The sequence below is a fragment of the Cynara cardunculus genome, assembly GCF_001531365.2.
Source record: "Cynara cardunculus var. scolymus isolate 2C chromosome LG 11, CcrdV1, whole genome shotgun sequence".
In the NCBI taxonomy this organism is placed as follows: Eukaryota; Viridiplantae; Streptophyta; class Magnoliopsida; order Asterales; family Asteraceae; genus Cynara; species Cynara cardunculus.
This window is the reverse complement of record NC_037538.1, coordinates 14,321,396-14,348,045: the sequence shown is the minus strand read 5'-3', so window position 1 is coordinate 14,348,045 and position 26,650 is coordinate 14,321,396. Positions and strand designations below refer to the sequence as shown.

Below are 26,650 nucleotides of genomic sequence, written 5' to 3'. Positions count from 1 at the left end.
AAGATGGCTAACTCAAAAGAAAACACAAGAAGGGGAATTTTTGCCCTAATTGATTCTCCATTTATGGATCACCGTCGGATTATCAGTCAAGATGCATCGTGTGGAATTCTAGATTGCTCTATCGGCTTGTGTTCAAAAGTCAAGAAGAAACGACATTTGGAAGGAGTTTGTATCGTGGGTCTTTGTTCAAGGATGATTTTCTTGCTAATTTATATACATGCATTGAATAAATGCGTTGGTTGTGGGTGATACATACATACATATATATACATACGGGGGAGTGATCAAATGCAAACCACTCAATTTGTACAAACCATGCAAACCTCATTCAACCAATCATAATTTTTCATTTTATTCATTTTTTGTAATTATGAGAGGTTGATTAATCATTTTTATTGTGGAGGGTGTTAATCATAGATATTATCATCTTCATTATTTTAATTTTTAGAGAAATACATGAAACAGTTTCATTAATTTTAAAGAAATACATGAAACAGTTTCATTAAGTATTATATGAAACAATTTBACAACCATATATGAAACAACTTGATCAAAAAAAGTATTATATGAAACAATTTCACAAGATTAAACAATTTCATGAAAAAATTTCATAAGATTAAACAATGAAATCGACGGATAAAGGTGGTTTGCACGGTTTACACAAATGAGGGCGGTTTTTATTTGATCACTCCTCTATACATACATACATATATATACATACAGGGGCCTAATCAAATGAGAACTAATTAGTTTGTGGTAACTGTGAGAACCAATATTAACCACAAATCAATAGATAAATTAGGAAATTTATAATTTTGGCAATTTTGAATAAAAATATTAATGCAAAGATATTTTTGGTATTTTAAAACTTTCCTTCATTCTCTCTTCTCTCTCCGGCCACCGTCCTCCAGCCACCGTCCGCCGGTGATACTACAATGGTATCACAATGCATCATATATGTGCTTGGGTATCACATTGATGTCGTTTATGTGGTCGATCGAAGATGTAACACAGTGGTATCACTATGCATCTTATATATGATTAGGTATCACAATGTATCTTTTGTTTAACAGAGTCAATATTTTTAGGTATCATAGTGGTATCACCGGAGGCCGGAGAACGGTGGCTGGAGAGAGAAGAGAGGAGAGATGAGAGTTTTAAAATACCAAAAATATCCTTGCATTAAGATTTTAATTTAAAATTACCAAATTTATAAATTTCCTAATTTATCTATTGATTTGTGGTTAATATTGGTTCTCACAGTTATCACAAACAACTCAGTTCTCCCTTGAATAGGCTCCTATACATACATACATATATATATATACATACATATATATATATATATGTGTGTGTGTGTGTGTATGTTTCTTCCATTTTGAGACGTCGTTCATTGGGGCATTTTCAAGATGTGGATGCTCATTTGGAACTTAGTTTAATTGAGGATTTAAATTTAGAGGTTGTTTAGTTAGTATAGCGATCAAGCATACTTGTTTAAGAGGAGTCTGAGGAGCTTATTTCATTTTGGCATCAACAAAGGTAGGTATTTGCTCAAGGTGGATTTGTTGTTACCTTTGTTTTGAAGATGTTTAGTATCATGCATGGTAGAAGTGTCAAAAACGTTCTAGGCATCGTGGAAGTCCGCAACATGGTCCAATACGAAAATTCCAGAAGTCTTAATTAAGTCGGCGAAAGCAACTTAGAATTTTTGGGTATTTGGCATGGTCGTTTCCTATCTGCAACACGGCCATCTCATGCAATAAACTCCAACTCCTTCATTTTAGGATTCAGTAAGCTTTAACAACTCCTTTTTGGCTTATTTATCACGAATTTGAGAGAGAGACAGACGTTGGTGAGGATTACTTCGATAGCTTTAGAGTTTCAGGATCACAAAATGAATTATCTTCGCAAACCCTTTCACTTTTTTAGTTTTTCTTTCGTTAATCTGGATCATCCGTATGTGGAGGATATACACGATTATCTAACGATGGAACCCATGTTATAAATGTGAATTATTTTACATGTGATTTTCTTTGATTATTTATTACATACTGTGTTATTCGTCTTAGTTATTTGATTCACTTTTGTTTTGCATCGATTGTTAGTAACTAATTGTTAGACATTTATCGTTCTTATGACAAAGTTTGCCATTTGTTTGTTAGGAGGTGTGACCTAAACACAACATAATCATAAATCAAAATATAAGGTACATACGAATCAAATTTTGACTCACTTGATTAAATCATAAATTAATTGATTAAATCCCCATCTAAAAACTCAGCTTTTTGTTCATAACAGACTTTGCTGATCCCTCTAGTGGGCTGGGAATATTTGCTATGGAAATAAAGTTTGTAGAATTGGATGAACACAAAGCATGGCTCCAAGTCAAGGCATGGATGCCTCCAAATAATATATATATATATATATATATATATATGCCCCCTCGTGTACGAGGAAAAAATGCCAAATGGACCACTATTGTAAATCCATATGGTCTATCAAGTTTACCATCAAGTGCATTATAGTATTTGCATACACACATATACGATATATATATATATATATATATACACATGTATGTACATATCTTATAATGTCCGATAACTTTTCATATATGTTCGTAAGGAATTAATAGATGAGTTGAATGATATCACAAAAACACGTTTACGAAGTTGATAAGTGACAATTGGTGCTACCAAGAACACTATTCCCTTATATTTCATTTTCATGCCTTTATTCTGTCCCTGCCATTACGAAATTATTCCACAAACCCTATATAAATGGCCACATATTTGTCTTCACTTCCTCACACCAAAATCATATACTCTTATATATATATATATATATATATACTCTTTCACAAACAACTTTAAAACAAAACGTTTACTTTCCGAAATGGATATGGTGACGAGAATGGCGTCAGAGAAACCGGTGGTGATATTCAGTAAAAGTTCGTGTTCAATGTGCCATACGATAAAGTCTCTCCTTTTGGAATTTGGAGTAAACCCGACCATCTATGAACTAGATGAGATCTCCAAAGGTCGGGAAATCGAGCAAGCCCTTTTGATAGTTGTACAGAACCCTATGGTCGTCCCTGCTGTGTTCATAGGAGGTCAATTTGTTGGTGGAGCCAATGAGATTATTAGCCTTCACCTTCAGCAAGCTCTGCAACCTATGCTCAAAGATGCCGGAGCTCTTTGGGTGTGACCAGCCCTTGAATATATATATATATATATATATATATATATATATATATATACAATCTGCCTGTAATAAATACGTTTTAATTGCATATATATCGTCAACATGAGTTAATAATAAGCCATTGTGGAGTTTTGGTACTACTTGAGAAAATCAAGGATATGTTTTCTATTTTTTTCCTTTCAACTACTAGTTGCAAAATCAACGAGGTCGTTTTTCCTTTCTATTTGTAAATGAACTTGTACGTTTTGATGCAATTGATAACGTTCTTTTTGAATAACGAGCAAAACTACACCCGATGAATGACGCTTTTCTCATTTTTCATTGACGTTTTCCTATTGATATAATGGACTAAAAGTGTTTGTATATTGATATACAAGACTACCAAAGTCCATTGCTTTTTTTTTCTTTTTTTTTATAAGTACATAATATTAATATACGACAAATACAACAAATAAACTCATAAACCCTTCTCATCTTTGGTGAGGTTGAACTTCTGACCTCCTAGGCCAAATACTACGATATAGCTAGGCCAAAGGCCCTTTGGTGTCCGTTGCATTTCTTGGTGGTTGAGCATGAACTAGCTTCAACAATAGTGCAGGGCCCGGGCCCATAAAAATTAGTGGCTCAATTTTTTTAGTATAATGTTAATAGTTAAAAATATTATGGTAAAAAATACAAATTAATTATGGGCCAAAATAAAGAAACAACAAGATCTTTCTTTTCTCAGGCGATCGGAAAATAAAGAAATGGTTAATCTATGCAAGATAATTACGTATTTACAAAATACCGTCTCAATTCATCCCTATTGGAATTAGCTCTGTATCAATGAAATCTCATCATCCATACATAACGAATTGATATGGTATATTCATATCATACTATATGAACAGTAAGAATTAATAAGAGAAAAAAGGCCCAAGAGTTAGAAGGCCCAAATAACTTAAGCCCTAAATTTATGACTTATCTCCAAGGTCCAACCGTACGCCTCACCAATATGGCAATCTCAGCTCTAGCTCTCCCAAGGACCTAATCGAGTAATCGGTCGACTCTTCCAGTCTTCCAGAAATCGAGAACTCACGCTCTCACCTCTCCAACGGTCCAAACTCTGTATCTTCTTCTTCTCCTACTCGGCTACTCAGTTTCGATTTCAAATTTTCAAAGACGTTGTTTGACGTTTCATTTCCCTAACAGTAATTTACAACCGAGTCACTGAGGGATATGAAGAATCCGATGCAGAGGCATCCTCATATCCTTCAAAGTCTGCTCATACCCATTAATGGGGGTTTAGGTTAGGATATTTGTCATTATTAATACTATTTCTATCATTATTTAAATTATTGTGTTGAATGTTGATTGTTGTCCGTTAAAACTTGAAACAAGCAAATTGCAAACAGTTTCTGATTTCTCTTTTCATCAGCAAATTCTATTGTTCATTAGTTGTTCCATGCTTCTGAGTTTTGGACTTCAAGAATCAAGACTGTGATTTCGGCAAGTAATGATTTTTTAGTTTTTCGATTTATCAATACAGTCCTATTTATCAATTTTTTTTGTGATTTTAGAGTTTCACCGAGTTTGCAATTCATTGGTCTTAGACTTTTACTCTTGAGGCTTTTTTGAAAGAATAAATTGCAGATATAATTCTATACAGAATAGAATATCGAGTAAAACTATGCATAAACTCTTGAGGTTTTTTTGGAGAAGCTATCTACCTTATTCAAGATATACAACATTAAAATATGGGTCGACTGGTTTTCGTGGTAGCATTGACAGTCCCATAGTCGGCAATAGTTTAGGACTATTTGAATGATTCCTCTTCAAGTTGTGTAATATATTAGAGGCAAACCTAGATCATAGATGGCAGCACCAAGGCTTGGGGAGTAGGGCTGTAAACGAACCGAACGAACGCGAACGGAGACTTGTTCATGTTTGTTCGTTTAACTTAACCGAACAAACGAACGAACACGAACGGTAAACGAACGAAAATCTTTGTGTTCGTGTTCGTTCGTTTAGAAATAAGGTGTGTTCGTGTTCGTTTATGTTCGTTCGTTAACATGCTAAACGAACGAACATAAACAAACGGACTAAACGAACAGATTAAACGAACATAAATAAATATTATTTGAATTCAAAATAAATAAATAAAAGATTATATATTAAATTTAATATATAAACAAACATAAACGAACGTAAACGAACGATAAATAAACGAACGTTCACGAACATAAATGAACGAACGAGACTCTTGTTCATGTTCGTTCGTTTAACTAAACGAACAAAAAAATTTGTTCATGTTCGTTCATTTATTAAATAAACGAACATAAACAAACTTCCCGTCGAACGGTTCGCTGAACGTTCGGTTCGTTTACAGCCCTATTGAGGAGGAGCTTTCCCTAACCTTTGCTAATGCATCCCGCAATCTCATTGATTTTGCAATTCATTGATCTTAGACTTTTACTTATGATTTGATTGTGGTTTTAGACTGTAAATTGAAATCAATTACTAATATCTAACTTTGTCTATTTTTTTTAAATCTACAGACTACAATCTACTAATCAAGGAATAGAAGAGTTAATTTATTTAATTCCGATACATATTCCAAGACTCAAGTGCTTCTGTTCTTATTTAGTTTGAGTTTGTTAATTGTTTAAGCATGATGCCTAAAAAACATTTGTCTGGAAGTGTGAAAAGGAAAAATGAAAAATTGGTTGAGCAATTAGTACAATCACAAAAAAGAGCCATGGACAAATTTGTTAAAGGCGTAGGCACCTCTAATGAAAATTTAGATGAACATAATATTGAGCACCCAAATGTTGAATTTAATACTGAGTATCCACATGTTGAACAATATACCTTTTTTTTTATATTTATGATCCTAGTAATTGGGATAATCTTGACAATAAATCAAGAGATATTTTAGTTGAAAATGAGCCTATTAGAGAATTTAATATAGAGTTTCCTTTAGATAGCACGTCTAGGCATTTTTTCTATTCTTATTATGACAGATTGTTAAGTAATGGTGAGTCTAATGACCGGAAATGGCTAGTTTATTCAAAACATGTGGACAAAGTGTATTGTTTTTGTTGCAAGTTGTTCAAGTCTAGGAACTATAAAAATGCAACAACTGATGATGGATTTAGAGATTGAAAGCATTTTGGTGAAACACTTAAGGAACATGAGAATAGTATTGAGCATATGAGTAATATGTTATCTTGGAATAAACTGAGAATAAGGCTAAATACAAGCCAAACGATTGATAAAGATTTACAGCAAGAAATTTTAAAAGAGAAAGAACGTTGGAGGCAAGTTTTAGTAAGAATAATTGCCGTTGTAAAATGTTTTGTCAAATATTCTTTGCCTTTTAGAGGATCTAATGAGAAGTTATATCAATATGGTAATGGTAATTTTTTGGGATTAATTGAAATGATTGGAGAATTTGATGTGATAATTCAAGATCATATTAGGCGCATTCAAAATCATGACATTCATTATCATTATTTTGGTTCTAAAATTCAAAATGAGTTGATTTCTCTTTTGGCTCATAGTGTTAAAAATTCTATCATAAAAATTATCAAAGAGGCTAAATATTTTTCTATAATTCTTGATTGTACACCAGATGTGAGTCATCAAGAGCAAATGAGTTTAAACATAAGATGTGTGAATATGTCTGGTAATAAAATAAAAATAGAAGAGTATTTTTTAGGATTTTTAAAGGTTGATGATACATCTGGTTTAGGGTTGTTCAATGACTTATTAAATCTACTTAAATCTCTTGATATGAGCGTCATATGTGAGGGGTCAAGGTTATGATAATGGTTTTAATACGGAGGAAAAACACCAAGGAGTACAAAAGCGGCTACTTGAAATTAATCCAAAAGCTTTGTATATATATGTCATATGTTTGTCAAAGCTTTAATCTTACTCTTAGTGATATAGCTCATTTTTGTGTTAAAGTTGTTCCGTTTTTTGAAATTGTGCAACGTATATACACATTATTTTCTAATTCCACAAAAATATGGAAGGTGTTACTTGATAATGTTTCAAACATGACTGTAAAATTTTTATGCAATACAAGTTGGGAGAGTAGAATAAGAAATGTGAAAGCCATTGGATTTCAAGCTCCTCAAATAAGATCGGCTTTACTTGAATTATCAAAAGCATGTGATCATGCCAAGTCGAAAAGTGAAGCGGAAAGTTTGGTAAGTGCAATTGAAAATTTTGAGTTTTTATTTGTTATGATTATTTGGTTTTTTGCAATAAGCATGGTTAGTAAAAAGTTGCAATTCAAATTTTTGTGTATTAATGCTACCACGGAACAATTTGAAGGTGTGATGAAATACTTTGATAAATATATGAATAATGGGTTTGCATCAAGTATGGATACTGTTAAATAAGTAGATTGTGAAATACATACGTACATACACACGTACATACACACGTACATACATACATACATACTTGCATGGATACAAATACTTCGCTACCATCCGGTTAATTAGGGAGTCCTGTGAACTTCCAACAATAATTTATATAGGATTCCTAATTTATTCTCAATATGTCTTGTATCAACCAAATGATACTAAATGTTGATATTCTCTATTCTTATTACATCGTCATTTGAGATATAAGTATTACAATGATATAATAAAATCCTAAAAAGATTTAAGTTCCAATAACTTTTCATACAAATTCGCAAGCAATTGATTGATAAGTGGAATACTTTCAGATATAATAAAAACATGTTAAAATCAAGATACTTGATGGGAGACAAATGGTGCTATCGAGAACACAATTCTCTCTTGCTTCATTTTCAATCCTTTATTCTTTGCAAGGCATTTATCCAATAATTCCATAAATCCTATGCAATGCGGTCTCTACAACCTATGCCCAAAAACAAGGAGCTCTATGGGTGCAAGCTGCCCTTAACTGATACGAAGAAACAAGCCGTACGCCTAACACACACTACTAGAAAACAAGGTATCAACGAGGGAAAAACATCGTTCGCAGATCAGCAGGAGATTGGCCAAAAACAGAATTCCTCGCTGATCCCTCAATTTATTGCTAAATAAATCGTCCTTACCATTTTTACAACGATATGCATCAAAAATCAACCATCTTTTTCTATGTTTTATGTACACGAATTAGCCACGGTTGAACCAAGAGGACACGCGATATCCATATATGCTTATGTCATCATTACAATGTTTTATAGGATATTTAAAAATTTTAAGCATCCTAATAAAATATTTTATTGGAGTTACGTTTATAAGAGTAAACCAAAAAAATATCCTTTCTATGAGTGTTAATCTAATAGGTCTATATTACGTTTTTACAAGTTTTTAGGACGTTATTAAAATAAAGTGTTGTAATAACTATTTTATACGACATTATTTGAAAAAATATTCTATAAACGCACGTTATTAAAATAAAGTGTTGTAATAGCTATTTTATACGACATTATTTGAAAAAATATTCTATAAACGCATGTCGTATAAAATACTTAATAGCACACTTTATTTCAGAAACATGCAAGAAGCTTGTTAAGACTCTCAAAAGTGTACTATAAACTTATTTTAATGCTTTTAGATCATATGCACTACAAAATGAAGAGTATTAACGAGGGAAATTTCCCTCATTGATCTATCGCTAAAGGGTCATTTGTCGTTGATAGTTCGTCGGTCAAAAGCTCGTAGATAATGTTATCGGTGACGAATTAGCGACGGAATTCAGCGATGGATCAGCGATGGAAACTTTCAACGGTTGTTCAGCGAGGAAAACTTTCAGCGACGGATCAGCGAGGGAAACTTTCAGCAAGGGAATCTTTCAGCGAGGGATCACAAACCTATTGTAACGCTTTTAGATCATATATGACGCTTTATAATTTGGTCATAAATTTAAATTCTATAAAATATTCTATTAGGAGACTTAAACATCGTATGCATATTACCAAAGGGCCTTCGGCCTAGCGGTATCGTAGCCCTTGGCTTCGTAGGAGGTCAAGGGTTCAAACCTCACCAAAGATGAAAAAGGTGTGTGAGTTTATTTGTTGCATTTGCCGTATATAAATATTATATACTTGAAAAAAAAAAACATCATATGCATATTATCTTATGAGTGTTTTAATAAAAAGGGATTAGCTACCTGCCACTTTCTCTCTCTCTCTCTCTCTCTCTTTCTATATATATCATTCAAGGGAGAACTGATTAGTTTGTGGTAAGATCCAATCTCAACCACAAATCAATAGATAAATTAGAAAATTTAAAATTTTGGTAATTTTTAATTAAAATTTTAATGCAAGGACATTTTAGGTATTTTGTATCCACTCTCCTCTCTTCTCTCTCCGTCCCCGTCTTCTAGCCACCGTCCTCCGGTGATACCACAGTGTGATACTCAAGCACATATAAGATGCATTGTGATACCACTGTGTTACATATCCGATCGACCACACAAACGACCACAGTGTGATACCCAATCACATATAAGATACATTGTGATACCACTGTGGTATCACCGGAGGACGGTGGCCGGGGGACGGAGGCCCGGATATGGAGAGAGGAGAGAAAATATCTAAAAATGTCCTTGCATTAAAATTTTAATTAAAAATTACCAAAATTATAAATTTCCTAATTTATCTATTGATTTGTGGTTGAGATTGGATCTCACGGTTACCACAAACTTGCTTATCCACAACTGGAAAATGTGTTTATATATATATATATATATATATATATATATATATGAGAGAGAGAGAGAGAGAGAGGAGCGATTAAATGAAAACCACTCCAATTTGTAAAAATCGTAAAAACTATTCTCATCCGTCGATTTCATTGTTTAATCTTATGAAAAAAATTTCATTAAATTGTTTAATCTTGTGAAATTGTTTCATATAATACTTTTTTTGATGAAGTTGTTTCATATATGGTTATGAAATTGTTTCATATACTACTTAATGAAATTTTAATGAAACTGTTTCATGTATTTCTCTAAAATTAAAATAATGAAGATAATAATATCTATGATTAACATCCCCCACAATAAAAATGATTAATCAACCTCTCATAATTACAAAAAAAATGAATAAAATGAAAAATTATGATTGGTGAAATAAAGTTTTTACTGTTTTTATAAATTGAATGGTTTTCATTTGATCGCTCCCCTATCTATCTATATATATATATATATATATATATACACTATATATATCATGACTATATTTGTCACCAACCTAGCTAAAACTCTCTCTTTAAAGTATTATCTTCACATATCATCCTCACAAACCCTATATATCTCCACATGCTCACCAACAAGCCACATAACGAATTAAACATATATAGTATCACTATCTTCAATCACAATGTGCAGTTTTCAGTTCATTAATGGATAATGGACAGAATGGTTTAATTTCTGAGAGGCATGTGCTCATCTTCAGTTCTTGCATCTTATCCTATCTCTCATCTATGACTTAATTTGGTCTAAACCCTAAGGTCTATCCTCTCATGCATCTTATCCTATCTCTTATCTATGACTTAATTTGGTCTAAACCCTAAGGTCTATCAGCTTGATGAGATAGCAGGTTCCCCACAGAATGAGTAGGCATTATAAAAAACAACTTTTTAGATCTACAAAATAATTAAGTACGCCCCAGACATCAGGGCTGTACAGAATTAACGAGCACAGTCCCTGATGTCTTCATTAGCGTTGAATCTTTGGAACGGACTTAATTATTCTTTAGCTCTAAAAAGTTGGTTTTTATATAATAAATTTCATCTTTTTATAAACATATATTGTGTTTTGACCCCCAAATTAATTGGCTTGGGCCCCCAATTTTAGCATAAATCCATTCAATCAAAACCCTTGTCCATACAAAAGTTGACCCAGTAAACACCAAATGTGCTTCAACATTCCATTCACTCCTTCGCTTAATTTACATAAACTGAAATATTTTAAATGTTCTTGGCATAAATGTATTTATATTTGATTTGATTTTAATGTTATTTTATGTATAATTATATACATACATATATAATTACCTATAACATATTATAAAGTATTTGATACAAGTATTAATTGAGTAAGAACTTAGGGGCCGTTTACCCAAATGCTTACTCAATAAGGGTTTATCGATAGGAGTCAACACTATAATTTATTTTGATACGTAAGATTTTAGTACATCAAAACATATAGAATACAACAATTTACTGGTAAGAGTCGCTATCATCACTTACCGGGTAAGACTCTTCATCATTCATGTCGCTCTTACCTGGTAAACGGCCTCTTAGTGTTGGGTATTATTTAGTAATGCATAATTCATTAAATATCAAATTTACAAATAATTATTGTATACATGCAATTTTCTTAAAATTGTTTGAACTTTATAAAACTAACCGATAAATACGTTCACATATAGAATAATCATTGAGACTTTCTAATACGATAAAATATTACGTCATTATCTTTAAAAAAAATCCCATCACTAAAATAGAAATAAAATTAACTCTAAAATATTTATTATTAATTGTTAGGATTAGTGTTTGTTATTTCATGTCTAATTGTTAAGTATTTGTTAATTTGTTTTGTTATTTCGTTAGGAAAGCGAAAAGATGTTCAAAAAAAACTGTTATATTAATTTGCGAGGAAAAAAATGAAAATATTTTCAAAAGAAAAATGTCCACGTTCGGAACTGTAGCGACGGTAATGATTCTCTTCATGTTACGTTACTTAAATTCTGACCTTCTCGTCAAAGCTTTTGGATCTGTCCGTTACTTGCAGTACGGTTTAACTAAAAGTTCAAATCATAAAAGGGGTTAAAGTCCGTTCACTGTTAATTTCAAACATATTCGCAAGTGATTAATTAATATATGAAGGGAATAATTTGAGATATTACGATAAGATGTTCGCACCAACATAGTTGATAAGAGACAAAATAGTAGTGTTATCAAGAACACAATTCTTGTTTACTTTCTATTTCATGTATTTATTCTTTACATGTTCATTATAAGATTATTCCATAAACTCTATATATATATATAATTGGCCACACATGGTTTCTTCACTTCTCATACCAAAACCCTATAATCTTTTCAATCCTCTTTTATTAGTATATATACACACATATATATACCCTTCTCGAAACAAATTTAAGACGGAAAATTGAACTTTTAAAATGGATATGGTGATGAGAATAGTCTCTGAGTGGCCGGTTGTGATATTTAGTAGGAGTTCGTGTTGTATGTGTCACTCGGTGAAGACTCTTATTGCGCAGCTTGGAGTAAACCCTGCAGTCTATGACATAGATGAGATCCCCAAAGGTTGGGAAATCGAGCAAACCCTTTTGAGGCGCGGACGAAACCCTCCTGCTGTGTTCATCGGAGGTGAATTTGTTGGTGGAGCCAATAGGATTATTAGCCTTCATCTTGAGCAATCTCTACAACCTATGCTTATAAACGCGGGAGCTCTATTGGAATTCGAATGACTGGCCTGATGCTTGTAATAAACTCGTTTTAGTCTCGTATATTTTGCTCCGTTGACCGTGCATGTCAACTCGAGAGTCAACTTGACAATATCAATCCATGTTATGTTTTCTTAATTTTTGGTTTGGTTTTCTTTTTCTTTATAGCTACTTTGGTTCATCAAAGATCCTCAGCTTTGCAAGTAAGTACCAAGATTTGGAAAATGAAGTCATATTTTCTTGTAAGTAGTAACTTAAAATGAGTTCTATACATACGTTTTTTATCACTCAAGTTATATCTAATTTAAGTTAATTCATATTCCACAACTTTCCAAGTCGTTTTTTAAGTCACTTACAAAAATGGCATACTCTCAATACATCAAGCAAGGTTGAGGGTGACATTTGAAGTCAATCAACGACTAGCGACCGTAACTGTGGCATCTGGTTCAACCGTGCAAAAATGTTGTCACGAAGATCGTTATACAAAATATGGATACAGTTAATCAATTACCAATTTTGGCTAGTTGGTCGGATTTGCATTTGATCATTGCATTTTTTTTCATGTGGTATTTTAAATTAAAATACCGGTTTGCCAGCCATAAAGCCTCCAACCAACAGGCCAAAGTTGACACCGTTTTGTTGATAATTAATAGGAGTCCAAAAAAATTTCTTTAATAGCATAATATAATGATATATTAATTATATAAAAAAAAATTGTTTCTGTTATAGGATAACTGGAAAAGAATGAAGAGAATGAATATGTATTTCTCATTAATCATAGGCTCATTTTATAAGAATGAGTTACAAGTAGATAACTACGAAATATTTCACTTCTAATCTAACTCTAATATATCTATCTTCATCGTCATATCCTTTAGACGATGACACAATTATCCTACAACACTCCCCCTTGTGTTGAGTCAAATGAGTGATGGTGCACAACTGTTGGCTCGTTAAAACCTTACGTCAAAATAAAAACCTAGTGGGAAAAAATAAAAACCTAGTGGGAAAAAATAAAAATTAGGACAAAGAAAAGAGTACAACGCTCCAGTTTCTTTGCAATACATAGACTTTTCCTTTTAATCTAATATTCTTTCAGATTCGTACATTAATCATGAGTATTAGGAAAGTAATACGGTATATAAATTATTGTATCACTAAAAGCTTACACTAAGAAACAAAACCTAATGGGATAAATAAAACCTTGAGTGAAGAAAAAAACACAACATATCAACATTACATATATAGTAGAATCCTCCATTTATCAACATTACATATATTATTCTCATTACGCTTTCTGGCAAATGATTTATCTATGTCGTACAGGCTTTATACTTGGTAGGTTAGCATTACTTGACCAAATATCAGTTCATTTGTCAAGTAGTATAATTTTTCTGGATTGTTTCTTTTTATTTAGGACATATTTACTCTTCGTTGACGTTTTTCAACTGAGTGTGATTCGATGTCATCGTGCTCTATCATCTTATGAGCAACAATATATATGATTTATCATCAATGAGTATGTATGATCTGACCATCGACTCATATGCACTCTCATAATTCATTTGAGATTTTTTGATCTCTGGAATCAATATTAACTTCGGAGCGTCCTCCACTAATGATTCATAGACAGTTTTAATCAAAGATAATCTCGTGAGAGGTTTATGTATTGATGATAAATGGTTGATACTCTTCTTTTCCTTTAGATGAGTATCTATCGAACCAAATAGCTTCCCATATTTCCTTTTGGGAGCCACGACCCCAATCACACCTCCACCATGTGTGATTGTAATGCACTTTCCAGCGGCATTGTGCCCTTGTTTAGGGACTTTTAACCTTGCGGGTATATTTGTAGTCGATATATGTGATCTTGTCACTTCTTAAATAACATTTAAATGTATCAGATATCGAGTCTGATTCGTTTAAATATTTAGTATTTGTTTCACTTCACTTTCACATTGTGAAGTGCGGGGATCAAAATATTACCATAATCCATAGTTTACTCTAAAAAATATTACCATAATCCATACCTTTCACAAAAATTCTAGATCCAGTCACTAGCTCGAGCTTAGTAGGGGGTTTCAATTTTATACCAAGATAAAATAACAAATTATCGTACCAACCATATCAATTTAATTGGTATCAGATTAGTCGGTATCATTGTAATTGGTTATTAGTATCATACTAACTATCTAATCTAAGTCGGTACATGATATAGAAGTCGTGTACCACGGTAATACTGTATCATACCAATTTAAATTTTTAATTCTTTATTAATTAAAGTTTAACCGCTAATACAACATATCTTGATTCTATAAATTTTTAATTACCTTCTTTTCAATTGTGTTGAATTATAATATGGATGATTATATAAAACTTGATTAATTCATTCATTTAACCCTAACAACCTTAGTAACTCGTCTACAACTCCATGACCCATCATAAATCCTCGATGGCGGCTTGTGTTAAATTATTATTTGTATTATATTAAAGTTATTTGACTGCTTGTATACATATGGACAATTTGTACAACACATATCAACGTCTTATTTGATAGTTCAGGGATTTTAGTACATCTACATCATGTTGGTAAAAATATTAATATAAATAAATTTATAAATTTAACTTTTGTAATATTGGTACAACACCAGACCAACATATATATAGCAACCAAAAAATGTTTGGTTCCTAATACAATTAGGTACTATATATTATATGAAATTGTATATACCAATTAAAAATGATTAATACACGATATATATATATATATATAGGGGTATAATCAAATAAGAGCTAATTAGTTTGTGGTAACCGAGAGATCCAATCTCAACCACAAATCAATAGATAAATTAGAAAATTTATAATTTTAGTAATTTTGAATTAAAATTTTAATGCAAAGACATTTTAAGTATTTTCTCTTCTCTCTCCGTCCCCCGTCCTTCGGCCACCGTCCTTCGGTGATACCACTGTGATACCTAAAAATATTGATTTTGTTAAACAAAAAATACAGTGTGATACTCAATCACATATAAAATGCATTGTGATACCACTATGTTACATCTCCGATCGACCACACAACCTACCTTAGTATGATACTCAAGCATATATAAGATGCTTTGTGATACCACTGTGGTATCACCGGGGGACGGTGGCCGGAGGACAGGGGACGGAGAGAAGAGAGAGAAGAGTTTTAAAATACCTAAAATGTCAATGCATTAAAATTTTAATTCAAATTTACCAAAATTATAAATTTACTAATTTATCTATTAATTTGTGGTTGATATTGGATCTCACAGTTACCACAAACTAATTAGTTCTCATTTGATTAGGCTCATATATACATACATATATATATATATAGACATGGGATCATATGAGACCAAGGGTTTTTCATGAGACCCGTAAGACCAATTCTCAACCCTTGGATTTAAATCTACAATCCGAACATTCATAATCACAAAATTGCCACGAGACATCTCAATAATCACAAAATTGTCACCATGCAACTTTAGACCTTTAGATCATTAGTTTATAAATTTGATCAATGAACATAAATTGGTCTTACGGGTCTCACGAAAACTTTTGGTCTCACGTGAACTCAACCCTATTCATTGCTTGAAATGTGTACACCCCTTTATAATGAGGGTGACGGTTCTTGTAATAAAAAGGTAACTCCGTTGGTCGGAAAAAAGAAACCGATCATGATGATCGGAAGTCGTGAACAAATGTTAGGAATGATAACAAACAGATAGATCACATGGGACGACGTTAGAAAGTGGAATTTCTGCACCAATTTTTTTAAATCATCCACGAACACAAATCATTACTTATAAAAAAGATATATTTTTTAGGAAAAATTACATTAAAATGGAACCAATTTTCACCTGATTCTTATTTTGGGGAACCAACTTTCAAAATCGTCATTTTGGGGAACTAACTTGCACCTGATTTCTATTTTGGGGAACCAACTTTCTAAATCGTCATTATGGGGAACCAACTTGCACCTGATTCCTATTTTAGAGAACCAACTTGCAAAATAATTATAAAAAAATAACTAAAATTCGTTTTTTTCTTTTCAAAAATTAATGCAATAAAATCTATTTTCATTTCAAATCTCGTTTTTTTTAATTTCATATATCAAATTGAAGATTTTTTTTTTTAAATCCAAATTACCACAATAAAAATTATTTTTTATTAATGCAAAAAAAATCAATTTAATAGATTAAAATTAATTGATGCAATAAAAAATAAATATTAAATATCACATTCAAGATTTTTATATTTATTAAATATCACATTCAAGATTTTTATATCTATTAAAAATCTTGAATGTGATATTTAATATTTATTTTTTATTGCATCAATTAATTTTTTTCTATTAAATTGATTTTTTTTGCATTAGTAAAAAATAATTTTTATTGTGGTAATTTGGATTTTTTTTAAATCTTCAATTTGATATCTGAATTTTAAAAAAACGAGATTTGAAATGAAAAATAGATTATATTGCATTAATTTTTGAAAAAAAATGAATTTTATTAATTTTTCTATAATTATTTTGCAAGTTGGTTCCCCAAAATAGGAATCAAATGCAAGTTGGTTTCTCAAAATGACAATTTTGAAAGTTGGTTCCCCAAAATAGAAATTAGGTGCAAGTTGGTTCCCCAAAGTGACGATTTTGAAAGTTGGTTCCCCAAAATAAGAATCAGGTAAAAGTTGGTTTCATTTTGATGCAATTTTCCCTATTTTTTATACAAACTATAAGATAAATTGCCTTATTTTGTTTTGATTTGTATTTTGGGAAATATATTATATTTTTTTAAGTAATTATAATTATAGAACATATTAATTTGTAACAACCAATTTGACATGCATAAAACTGATTGATGAACTTTTTATAAGCTTAATTAAAGTTGTGAGTTATCAATAATTTTTACAATGATTTTAAGTTACTGGGTTAGTCACTTGGTTTTGCTCAAGGCATTAAAAAATTACACTCAATTATTTTGAATTTTTAAGTTATTGAAAAGAAAAAATTTAAGTAAATAAACCATCAAACTTGTAAATTGATTTTTCCCACGTCAATTTAATCCAAAGAAAAACTACATATAAACTATACAAGGTTCTAAAGTAAAAGAATCTAAATCAATTTTACTGATTTCAAATTTTACGTCATTCAAACCCTTTGCACCCAACAACATTGTTCCCCCTCACCACCCCCAATCATCGTCCTTTTTTTCATACCGTCTATAGCCGTCGTTGACCGCTGCTATCGATCTCCCACTTTTAGATATGTTTTTTTATCATATGGTTCTCCAACTTTTACAATAATTAAATGTAGTACATATAGACAAATCAAAAAGCAAGAGAATGAAATACAAAATAATCGATAAAAAGAGGGAGATTGATGGTAAGGGCCACTGAACACTGATGAGTGGTGATAAAGAGCGGACGACGAGTGGACGGCATGGGTGGCGAGTGGGAAAGATGGCATTGGGTGTAAGGAGTTTGAGCGACATAGGGGTTTGGGAACAGTAAAATTGATATGTGTTTTTTTTTTAAATTCAAAATCTTCCTAACCGGTTATAAATAAATTTTTTTGGGTTAAAATGATGCAGGTAACTAATTTATACAAATTCAATTGTTTATTTATTCAAAAAAATGTTTAAGAACATAATAATTCAAAATAAGAATGTTTAATTGTTTAATTTTCATTCAAAACAAGTTCAAGAACTTAATCATTTAAAATAGAAAATTTGGGTTATTCTAAACTTTTCCCACTACAGAACTTGTTAAGTTATTCAACCTTTTTATAGGTCTATTATTTCCGTCCCTATGGTTTGTGATTTATTGTTGTTTTCGTCCCTGAAACTAAAATCTATTAATCCTCCATTTAATCTGGGGATTAGGCATGGTAACGAGGCGAGGATGGGGCGGGTTTTGAAATCCCCGGCCCCGGTTTGTAGTAACGTCCCCCGGTCCCGGTCCCTGACACGTACAAGGATTATTATCCCGTCTCCGGTCAAATCTCTAGCAATCCCCGGTCAAAATCCGGTAAAACCCCGGTCAATCCCCATAAATAGTATCTTTTATTTTGATTCTACCGGGGATCCCCGGCCCCGTCCCCGGTTTGTGTCTACCGGGGATCCCCGTTCGGGTCGGGTGAACCGGGTTCCCCACCATCCCTACTAGGGATATTTTAGTTTTTTTGATTATTTTGATATTTGGTGTATTAAATATGTTTTTTGGTTTCCTTTTGGTATTTTAGTCTTTTTGATTTAATAAAGCTATATTTTTTATATAAAAAATTATATTATTTTGTTATTGTTTATGATAAAATGATCAAATATTTTTCATACAATTTGGTTTTCCATATTTTTGGTCATTATTGTTTTAGTTTCTTATCGGTTTGATTTATGTCACTAACTTTAATACGTCATTCAAATGTAAGTCGTTGAGTACTCCTCACATGATAGTATTTTAATTATTTTTTCTTAATTATGGGACAAACGATTAAAATTTTATAGACCAAACAATTAGATATTTTTAACTGATAAATGTATATGATTTTACTAATAGAAAGTAGAATTATTTGGTTCCATAAGTCATTTAATTATATTAGACAAATGTATTTCCTATACAATAAGTTTTTAGAATTTTTTTAAAGCATTTTTAAAGAGACTTTTATGAGGTGTCCAATTAATTTTTTTGATATAACAATTCTAAAAAATGACATTTTTATATGACATGTTTTCGGATTTGTATGTAAAAACATGTACGTTTACATGAGATTTTAAAAGAAAAGAGTTACAATAAGTTTTTTATATGATATTTCTGAACAATTTACATTCTTATATGACGTCTTTCTGGGTTTGTATTTGGAAAAAGATGTCGACAAAAAATTAATTGGAGTTTTATTTTAAAAATGTTATAAAAGACGCCTAAAAATATTGTATAAACTTAAAGGCCGTTTACTAAACACTTACATAGTAAGTATTTACCAGATAAATTTTTTTATCGGATGAACATGAGAAGAGTTAAGAATCTTACTGGGTAAGAATGATGAGAATGATGGAGAGTCTTACCCGGTAAGTGAGGATGACGACTCTTACCTAGGTAAACGCTTACCCAGAAAATTGTTGCATTCGATATTAGTAGAATAAATCAAACTCATAAGAAACTAAAATTATAGTTACCAAAAATATTGAAAAAGAAACTAATTATTTTATCATAAACAATAACAAAATAATATAATTCTTTATATATTAATTTTTTTTATCAAAAAATATAAAGTTTTATTGTATCAAAAAGTCTAAAATATCAAAAAGGAAACCAAAAAAAATATTTAATAAATCAAAAAGGAAAAAAAAAACTAAAATACCTCTAAATTAGTCTAGGAGGACTAAAATTGTAATTTCAAAATCACAAGAACAAAAATTGCAAACTTTCTTAAACTAAAGGGACTAAAATAGTAGTTTAATAATCTTAAAAGACGGGCTTTGAAAGTTCGTTATATTTGTTTTAATTAATTTCTCTTTAATATTTTATTTTTATATTTTTAAAACTTTAATAATGGATTTTAATATAGTTAAAAATGTTAGATATAAATGGAAAGCTTCCTTATCTAAATCTTCAACCTCTGGTTGAAGACTCTGTTCACATTCTTCAAACTGCAACTGTTAAAAGAATCGGTGGTTATGGCGGCTTTCGATCTTCCACCGGAGGTGTTGGAAGTGCTTCCATCCGATCCATATGAACAGCTCGATGTCGCACGCAAAATCACCTCCATTGCGCTCTTTGCTCGAATCTCTGTTCTTGAATCGGAGTCCTCGGAGCTCCGAGTGCAGCTTGCCGACAGTGACGTCGTCGTCGATGACCTCCAGGCTCAGATTGACTCGCTGAACTCTTCTCTCTCGGATAGCCTCGATAAACTCTCCCGTGTTGATCAAGAGAAAGTCAGCTTCACATTCCGACTTCTTTTTGCTGAAATTATGGATAGATTTTCGATTTTTTGTTATTGTTCTTGTTTTGATATGAACATTTGTTTAGTTATGTTGTTAGGAAATTCTATTGAACGAGAATGCGTCGCTATCAGAACAAGTTAAAAAGCTCAATCGTGATGTTGCTAAGGTAATTCAAAAACTTTATATAATCTTCGTTTTCTATGTCAAATTGATATGTTGTTCTTCTAATCAGGATTTGGGAAGCGAAGTTTGGTCAAATTTGGTTTATTGGATTTATTTATTGTTCTTGAACTCTGTGGTAATCGCAATTTGGTACCCTGACCTCCTCATATTATAAACTCAGTACGGGTAATCAGTAATGGGTGTTTGAGACTAAATTCATTTCTTCTTGATCGTCGTAGAAATGCATAACCAAGTGCTTTTAGCTTTGATCTCTTCCTTTTAGTAAACATTTTATCAATTCTGGAGTAGAAAACTAAAACCAGTTTGTTATGTAACTCATGCAGTTGGAGAGCTTCAGGAAGACACTCATGATGTCGCTTCAAGATGAAGAAGGCAATTCTGTGAGTAACTTTCTTTATGGATCAAAGATTGTTTTTTATGGTTTGAGGTCTACTTTTTCGCTGCATATGTGGAATAAGAGCATATGAGCATACTTTGAATTTCAACAATATGTCAATATGATATTACAATTAGAGGCATTACTTAAAGGCCTAACCATCTTCAGGTCAATACGGTACCAGCTAACCATCCAAATCTTCAATTTATTCAAATATCTGTTTGGGTTGCAGGCCAAGGACCCTCCTCATGTTGTTGCATCAACTGTGCCAGACCTTGCAAGTTTGTCATCTCAGTCATTTTCTGGAGGTTACTTGATTTCTAGTTTCACTGCAACTAATTGTATTCCAAGAAGAGCTTTATATGACAAAAGAGATGTAATTTGTTTCAGAAGATGAGGAAACTGTGCCACCTTCAAGTGCTTACCCAATCAGGAGTCAGTCATTAGATGTACACAATTCGTATCAGGATGAGCCAGTCACGGATGGTGAGCTACATAGATTATTCCTTTTATCTGTAATGATATTTCTCCAACTGCTCCTCCTGATGGATTGATAAACTTGCAATACTTTTCTATCATATGGGATAAAATTGAAGACTTATTGCCTACTTTGGTTTTTTGTGTTCTTTTCTCTTATCAGCTTCAAGACCGCGAATGTCACCTGGCCTGTTGATAGCATCCCAAACAAGCACACCTCGACTAACACCTCCCGGATCCCCTCCAAGCCTATCAACATCTGGATCCCCAAAGAGGACGTCTAAGCCAGTTTCTCCAAGACGACACTCTATTTCTTTTTCAACCACAAGAAGCATGTCTGATGACAGATCTTCTGCCTTCTCATCAGCAACCTCAAGCCCATATGGCTCCATGTCAGGTATGGATGCTGGATCACAACATAGTGAGAACTTCATCTTAAAAATAAGAGGTGCCTTGTATAAGCATAATGCAATGCCAATGCTCCACTAAATAATGGCAGATTGACCTTTTAACATAAAGACACTAAAGCACATTAAAAGAAAACAAAAAAGAAGTGAATCTGGTTTTCTTACATATGTCAGGTTGGATGAGTCCTCTTACATATGTCAGGTTGGATGAGTCCTCTTACTTATGTACTTGCAAGACAGCTTGGACCTGAAAAACTCCACAATATCTTTTAATGTCAAATAGAGGCCTAGAAACCAAAGATATTCAATTGAAAGATTAATCTGGTTCTCGCTTCTTGCATTGCTATTGAAAAATCCATCTGAAGTTCCTCGAAGATTTGTTTTATTTGATTGTTAATATACTTTCCTATAAATGAAGCATAGTGCATCTAATTCATGATTTACAACAACTATCATCTAGAAAAGTGTTTGCTGTTCTACCTATAGACATCATTTCTGCAAAAAGATCAGAGTACATCACATATGCCTTTGTGCTTGCTTTTAATTTCACTCGACTACCTTTGCGCTACTGATTTAACTCCCTTGTGCTTGTTTCAGGACGGACACGAGTGGATGGTAAAGAATTTTTCAGACAAGTGAGGTAACCTGCTTCCACTGCACTTCTAATGGTGAAAATAGCCCTTGATAAGTTGGTTCTTCATTAAATTTGGTATATCAAACCTGCAAGCAAAGTTGACAATTCTAAACTCTCATTTGAACCATGAGACTGAAATGTTCTGTTTGTATTGCATAACCTTTAATCATCCTTCCAAATTACTCCTCCATCTCATGAAAATTGCAACAATTTTGTAGCAACCTTATTTGATTGCAACATTTATTTGACAAAGTTTTGCAAAAAAAATGATATGACGCCACCCTCTGGAGCTCCGTTGGGTATCCCAAATCAGGTGGGTGGTCCTGGAGTGAAACCCAGACCTCCCATTTATTTTGTAACGATGTCCCACCTCCTTACCTGTTAGGCCAATGCCGCAAGGATACATTTTTGACAAAGTTGTAAGCTAAAATTACCTATTTGCTCCTTGTATCTGTTACCACATTCCGATAGCATTGATTTTAGTTAACAACATCCCCCTATTTTGTAATATATTATGATTATGGATGAAGATGGCATGGCTTCACTCATTGCATTTTCTGCCATTTATGTCATCATTACAACAAAATGGGCATTTTAGGACATCTAGCCGTCATTGGGCGACCTAATAGAGTATCTAGTAGGACTTGTTTTTATAAAACGAACAACTTTGAGTCCTATACAATGGCGTTAGTGTTATAATAAGTTGTTGGAATGAAATTAGGTATCTAACAAGTTTTATTGACGAAGTTGGTCAATATACCAACAAGAAATAAACTTCTCATATGAGCCATGTTATACAACATGTATGAAAAGTGTCATTAGCCTTTTTTTCACATGACACTTTCCAAAAGAGTCATTATAAAAAGGCTAATAAAGCGATTTATTTCTTGTGTCATTAGATCGTCCAACTTCGTTAATAGAACTTGTTAGATCTCCTAACAACTTATTTTGAAGTCGTTGTATAGGACGTAATGTTGTTGATCCTAAACATAGAAGACATGTTTAAGTATTCTATTAGGACGCTCAAGGAAATGCATTCTCATTGGTGTTGCTTCAACTTCAACAATCATGCATCTCTTCTTTCACTTTCATCAGGGGAAGATTGTCATACGAGCAGTTCGGTGCTTTTTTAGCAAACGTAAAGGAACTAAACTCACACAAGCAAACAAAAGAGGTACGTGTACATAAGCTTTCATGCATTTGTCCACCCCAAAACGCCATCCAATCGTTCACTTTTTTTTGGTTCTCTTGTCTCTTAGGATACTTTACAGAAGGCAGATGAAATCTTTGGCCCAGAAAACAAGGACCTTTATGTTATTTTCGAGGGATTAATCTCTCGTAACACCCATTAAAAGGACTACGACATGTTTTTATCTGGAGATTATGACATAATCTTCGTTTTTTTCTTTAAAGAATCTTGTAATTCATGTCAAAAGGACACATTTCAAATGTTTGGAATCAAGATTGATTTGATTTCTAGCATTCTTTTTGCTTTACAGATTTTTAGAAATATATATATATATATGAAGGGTGTAATGTATTATAATCTCGTCTAAAACGGTGGGGTTATTAGTTCAGTATTATAACTAATCTATTTGAAGTATTTGGAAACTGGTTTGACCGATAACTGGTCATTATGTTATGGCTGATGACATTTCATCAGCTCAATATTTTTTTGTTGATATGGACGATGATATGAATTTTGTAATATTAGAAGGGTACCCACACAATGTAGCGAGATACATCTCGATTTTAATATTTCGTTTTTTTTTTTTTTCAATCGATGTTATAATACGGTTTATATGATTTTGAGAAAACGGTAATGTTTTTTTTAATAAAATATAAATATCAAGATATCATAAAAAAATTTAAAAAAAATATTGATATGGGTATCAAACTAATTATTTAAAATTTCTCTTCATTTTTTTTACTTTTGATTTAATAATATATTTTTTGTAAAGATAATGATTATTCTAATTATATTTTAGATATTTTATATTTAAAATAAAATGTATATCCTCTATTTGATTATGTTTATCTGCGATTAGTTACATGAATTCAAACATGAAACTTTAATAAGTTGTATTTATAGATAATTTACTTGTAATCTTGAATATTAAGTAATATGCATTAATAAACAATACTCCATACATAAAAATTGTTTTTAAAATTTTTTGTTAAATGTTTTATAACATAGTATAAGTAAAATTATTCTCGAATCCTTTTTCATATGCTTTGTTTGGAATTTATAACAATAATGATAATATAAAATAAATAACCCTAATGGAAATCAAACACGAATTAGGGTTTTTTTATTATGAAATTTCTAATAACATATAATAAAAAGATCTAAACTAATTTTATATTAAAAGTCTATCTCATTGATCATGTTAAAAAAAAATATTTAGTTGTATTTCATGTCGTTTAGCATATCAGCATGAAAATCAGTTATTCATGTACTTAACTATTTAAGATGTCATATTTTAAATACTGAAATTAAAGTTTTGAAAATACATTACATAAAATAAAATCGGAAAAAAGTATGATACATTTTCAATTTTTCATGCAATTTATTCTTTTTATCTTTAATATAAATTTAACATTATTTAAGATAAATAGGTATCTATAACTAAGGGGTTGTTTGGCAGTTGCTGAATGAATTGGTGCAGAATAATTAAGTCAGGGCCGTCCCAATCTTTTTGGAGGCCCTGTTACATTATTATAAAAAACGTTTAGACAATTTATCTTTAGGACCTTTCTGAACAGACAAATCTCTTTTAGGACCCTTAGCAACTAACACATCAATCATTTTAGAATCTAATGCATCCCAATTTCTTGGATCAAATATATCAAAATGAACAAAAACATCATCAACATTAGTAGCATCATTACCATTAGTAGCATCAGGACCATCATTAGAAGCATTATTAGCATTTATATCAGGAACATCATTAGAAGTAGCCAAATCCTCATGAGAGTCATTTAGAGTGCCAACTAAATTCACCATGGTAGGATTTTCATTAGCATCAACACAAGCATCATCCAAATTAATATCAATATGTTCATTGTCAAGAGAAGACGGACCTTCTTTTAAGACAAATTTATCAAGAGATCCCTTTTGAGATTGAATTATCTCTTCAATTATTTTCTTTTTTTTTACGTTTTTGACATCTAGAATCATATTTTCTAACCCTAGAAGACATATTAGAACTGAAATAAGTCAAATAAAAAAGATAAGAAACAAAATAACCTGAGTGAGGATGATAGTATTACTTCTAGCTATTGATACTTGGTCCTCCCAAGTCCCAACTCCCAAGTCCCAAAAGATTTTGATTGCACTGCAAGAGATAAACACATGTACATATTAACATATATTAGAATTTAGAAATAAGAAATAATAATTTGAAGTCTGTTTGGACCAACACAGAAAAATAACAAACCAGGGAGACCTTTCATTAGTTCATATACTTGCAAAATTGTATAATATATTCAAACAAAACAACTGAACTACTGAAATTCAGTGAACTACAGTGTACAGTCTACTGTCTACACACAGATTACAATTTACAGAACAAGTGAACAACAGTACACTAGTTCCAGGGAGACCATTTGTGACTTGTGTATACATAATACATATTCAACACACAGAGTCCACAGAACAACACTAGGAACAACACTTCCAGGTTGAGTGGTTGACCATTTACAACCAAACTTGTTACTTCCAGGGAGACCATTTCTAATACATAACCTCTCACAAGTCACAAGTCACAGATTACAGAACAACACTTCCAGGTTAAAATCAACCACTTACGATTTAGGAATTAGGTTAAAATCAACCACATTTAGGAACCGAATTTGACAATTTGTGTATACATAATTACCGTTGTTCTAGTTGCCGTTGCAATGGTTGCATATCTAAAACCGAATGGTCCGAATCATTAGCCATTTTGAAAGAATTCAATC

General features: G+C 31.9%; 4 protein-coding genes across 5 annotated transcripts; 3 read left to right on the top strand and 1 right to left on the bottom strand.

The window, feature by feature from the left end:
• Positions 1–2,814: 2,814 nt before the first annotated feature.
• Positions 2,815–3,229, top strand: LOC112521932 (monothiol glutaredoxin-S2-like). Its single transcript, XM_025130938.1, has one exon. The coding sequence runs from the start codon at positions 2,896–2,898 to the stop codon at positions 3,205–3,207; it is 312 nt and encodes a 103-aa protein (XP_024986706.1). The 5' UTR covers positions 2,815–2,895; the 3' UTR covers positions 3,208–3,229.
• A 9,076-nt stretch (positions 3,230–12,305) lies between these two features.
• Positions 12,306–12,705, top strand: LOC112522158 (monothiol glutaredoxin-S2-like). Its single transcript, XM_025131240.1, has one exon. The coding sequence runs from the start codon at positions 12,365–12,367 to the stop codon at positions 12,671–12,673; it is 309 nt and encodes a 102-aa protein (XP_024987008.1). The 5' UTR covers positions 12,306–12,364; the 3' UTR covers positions 12,674–12,705.
• Positions 12,706–20,289: 7,584 nt separating this feature from the next.
• LOC112521263 (uncharacterized protein At4g15545-like) lies at positions 20,290–24,168 on the top strand. 2 transcript variants are annotated; one of them, XM_025130021.1, is made up of 9 exons: positions 20,290–20,601; positions 20,708–20,776; positions 21,117–21,173; positions 21,402–21,477; positions 21,560–21,655; positions 21,810–22,043; positions 22,651–22,693; positions 23,783–23,861; positions 23,947–24,168. In XM_025130021.1, the coding sequence occupies exons 1-9, from the start codon at positions 20,344–20,346 to the stop codon at positions 24,037–24,039; spliced, it is 1,005 nt and encodes a 334-aa protein (XP_024985789.1). In that variant the 5' UTR covers positions 20,290–20,343; the 3' UTR covers positions 24,040–24,168. The 2 variants fall into 2 exon arrangements, with proteins under 2 accessions (XP_024985789.1, XP_024985790.1); XM_025130022.1 differs by having other exon boundaries at positions 20,295–20,601; positions 21,563–21,655.
• A 1,238-nt stretch (positions 24,169–25,406) lies between these two features.
• On the bottom strand, positions 25,407–26,633 carry LOC112521769. The gene is made up of 3 exons (XM_025130764.1): positions 26,569–26,633; positions 25,961–26,025; positions 25,407–25,879 (listed from the first exon to the last, which is right to left on the bottom strand). Exons 1-3 carry the CDS (start codon positions 26,631–26,633, stop codon positions 25,407–25,409), a joined length of 603 nt encoding a protein of 200 aa, XP_024986532.1.
• Positions 26,634–26,650: the final 17 nt, after the last annotated feature.

What these genes read in the sequence shown, in the direction of transcription:
- LOC112521932 (XM_025130938.1), top strand. Translation starts at nt 2,896, where the DNA reads ATGGATATGGTGACGAGAATGGCGTCAGAGAAACCGGTGGTGATATTC.
- LOC112522158 (XM_025131240.1), top strand. Translation starts at nt 12,365, where the DNA reads ATGGATATGGTGATGAGAATAGTCTCTGAGTGGCCGGTTGTGATATTT.
- LOC112521263 (XM_025130021.1), top strand. Translation starts at nt 20,344, where the DNA reads ATGGCGGCTTTCGATCTTCCACCGGAGGTGTTGGAAGTGCTTCCATCC. An exon ending in ATCTCAGTCATTTTCTGGAG is followed by an intron (nt 21,478 to 21,559) that starts GTTACTTGATTT and finishes AATTTGTTTCAG; the next exon opens with AAGATGAGGAAACTGTGCCA. An exon ending in CACACAAGCAAACAAAAGAG is followed by an intron (nt 23,862 to 23,946) that starts GTACGTGTACAT and finishes CTTGTCTCTTAG; the next exon opens with GATACTTTACAGAAGGCAGA.
- LOC112521769 (XM_025130764.1), bottom strand. Translation starts at nt 26,633, where the DNA reads ATGGCTAATGATTCGGACCATTCGGTTTTAGATATGCAACCATTGCAA. An exon ending in CAACGGCAACTAGAACAACG is followed by an intron (nt 26,026 to 26,568) that starts GTAATTATGTAT and finishes TATCTCTTGCAG; the next exon opens with TGCAATCAAAATCTTTTGGG. An exon ending in CCAAGTATCAATAGCTAGAA is followed by an intron (nt 25,880 to 25,960) that starts GTAATACTATCA and finishes TATGTCTTCTAG; the next exon opens with GGTTAGAAAATATGATTCTA.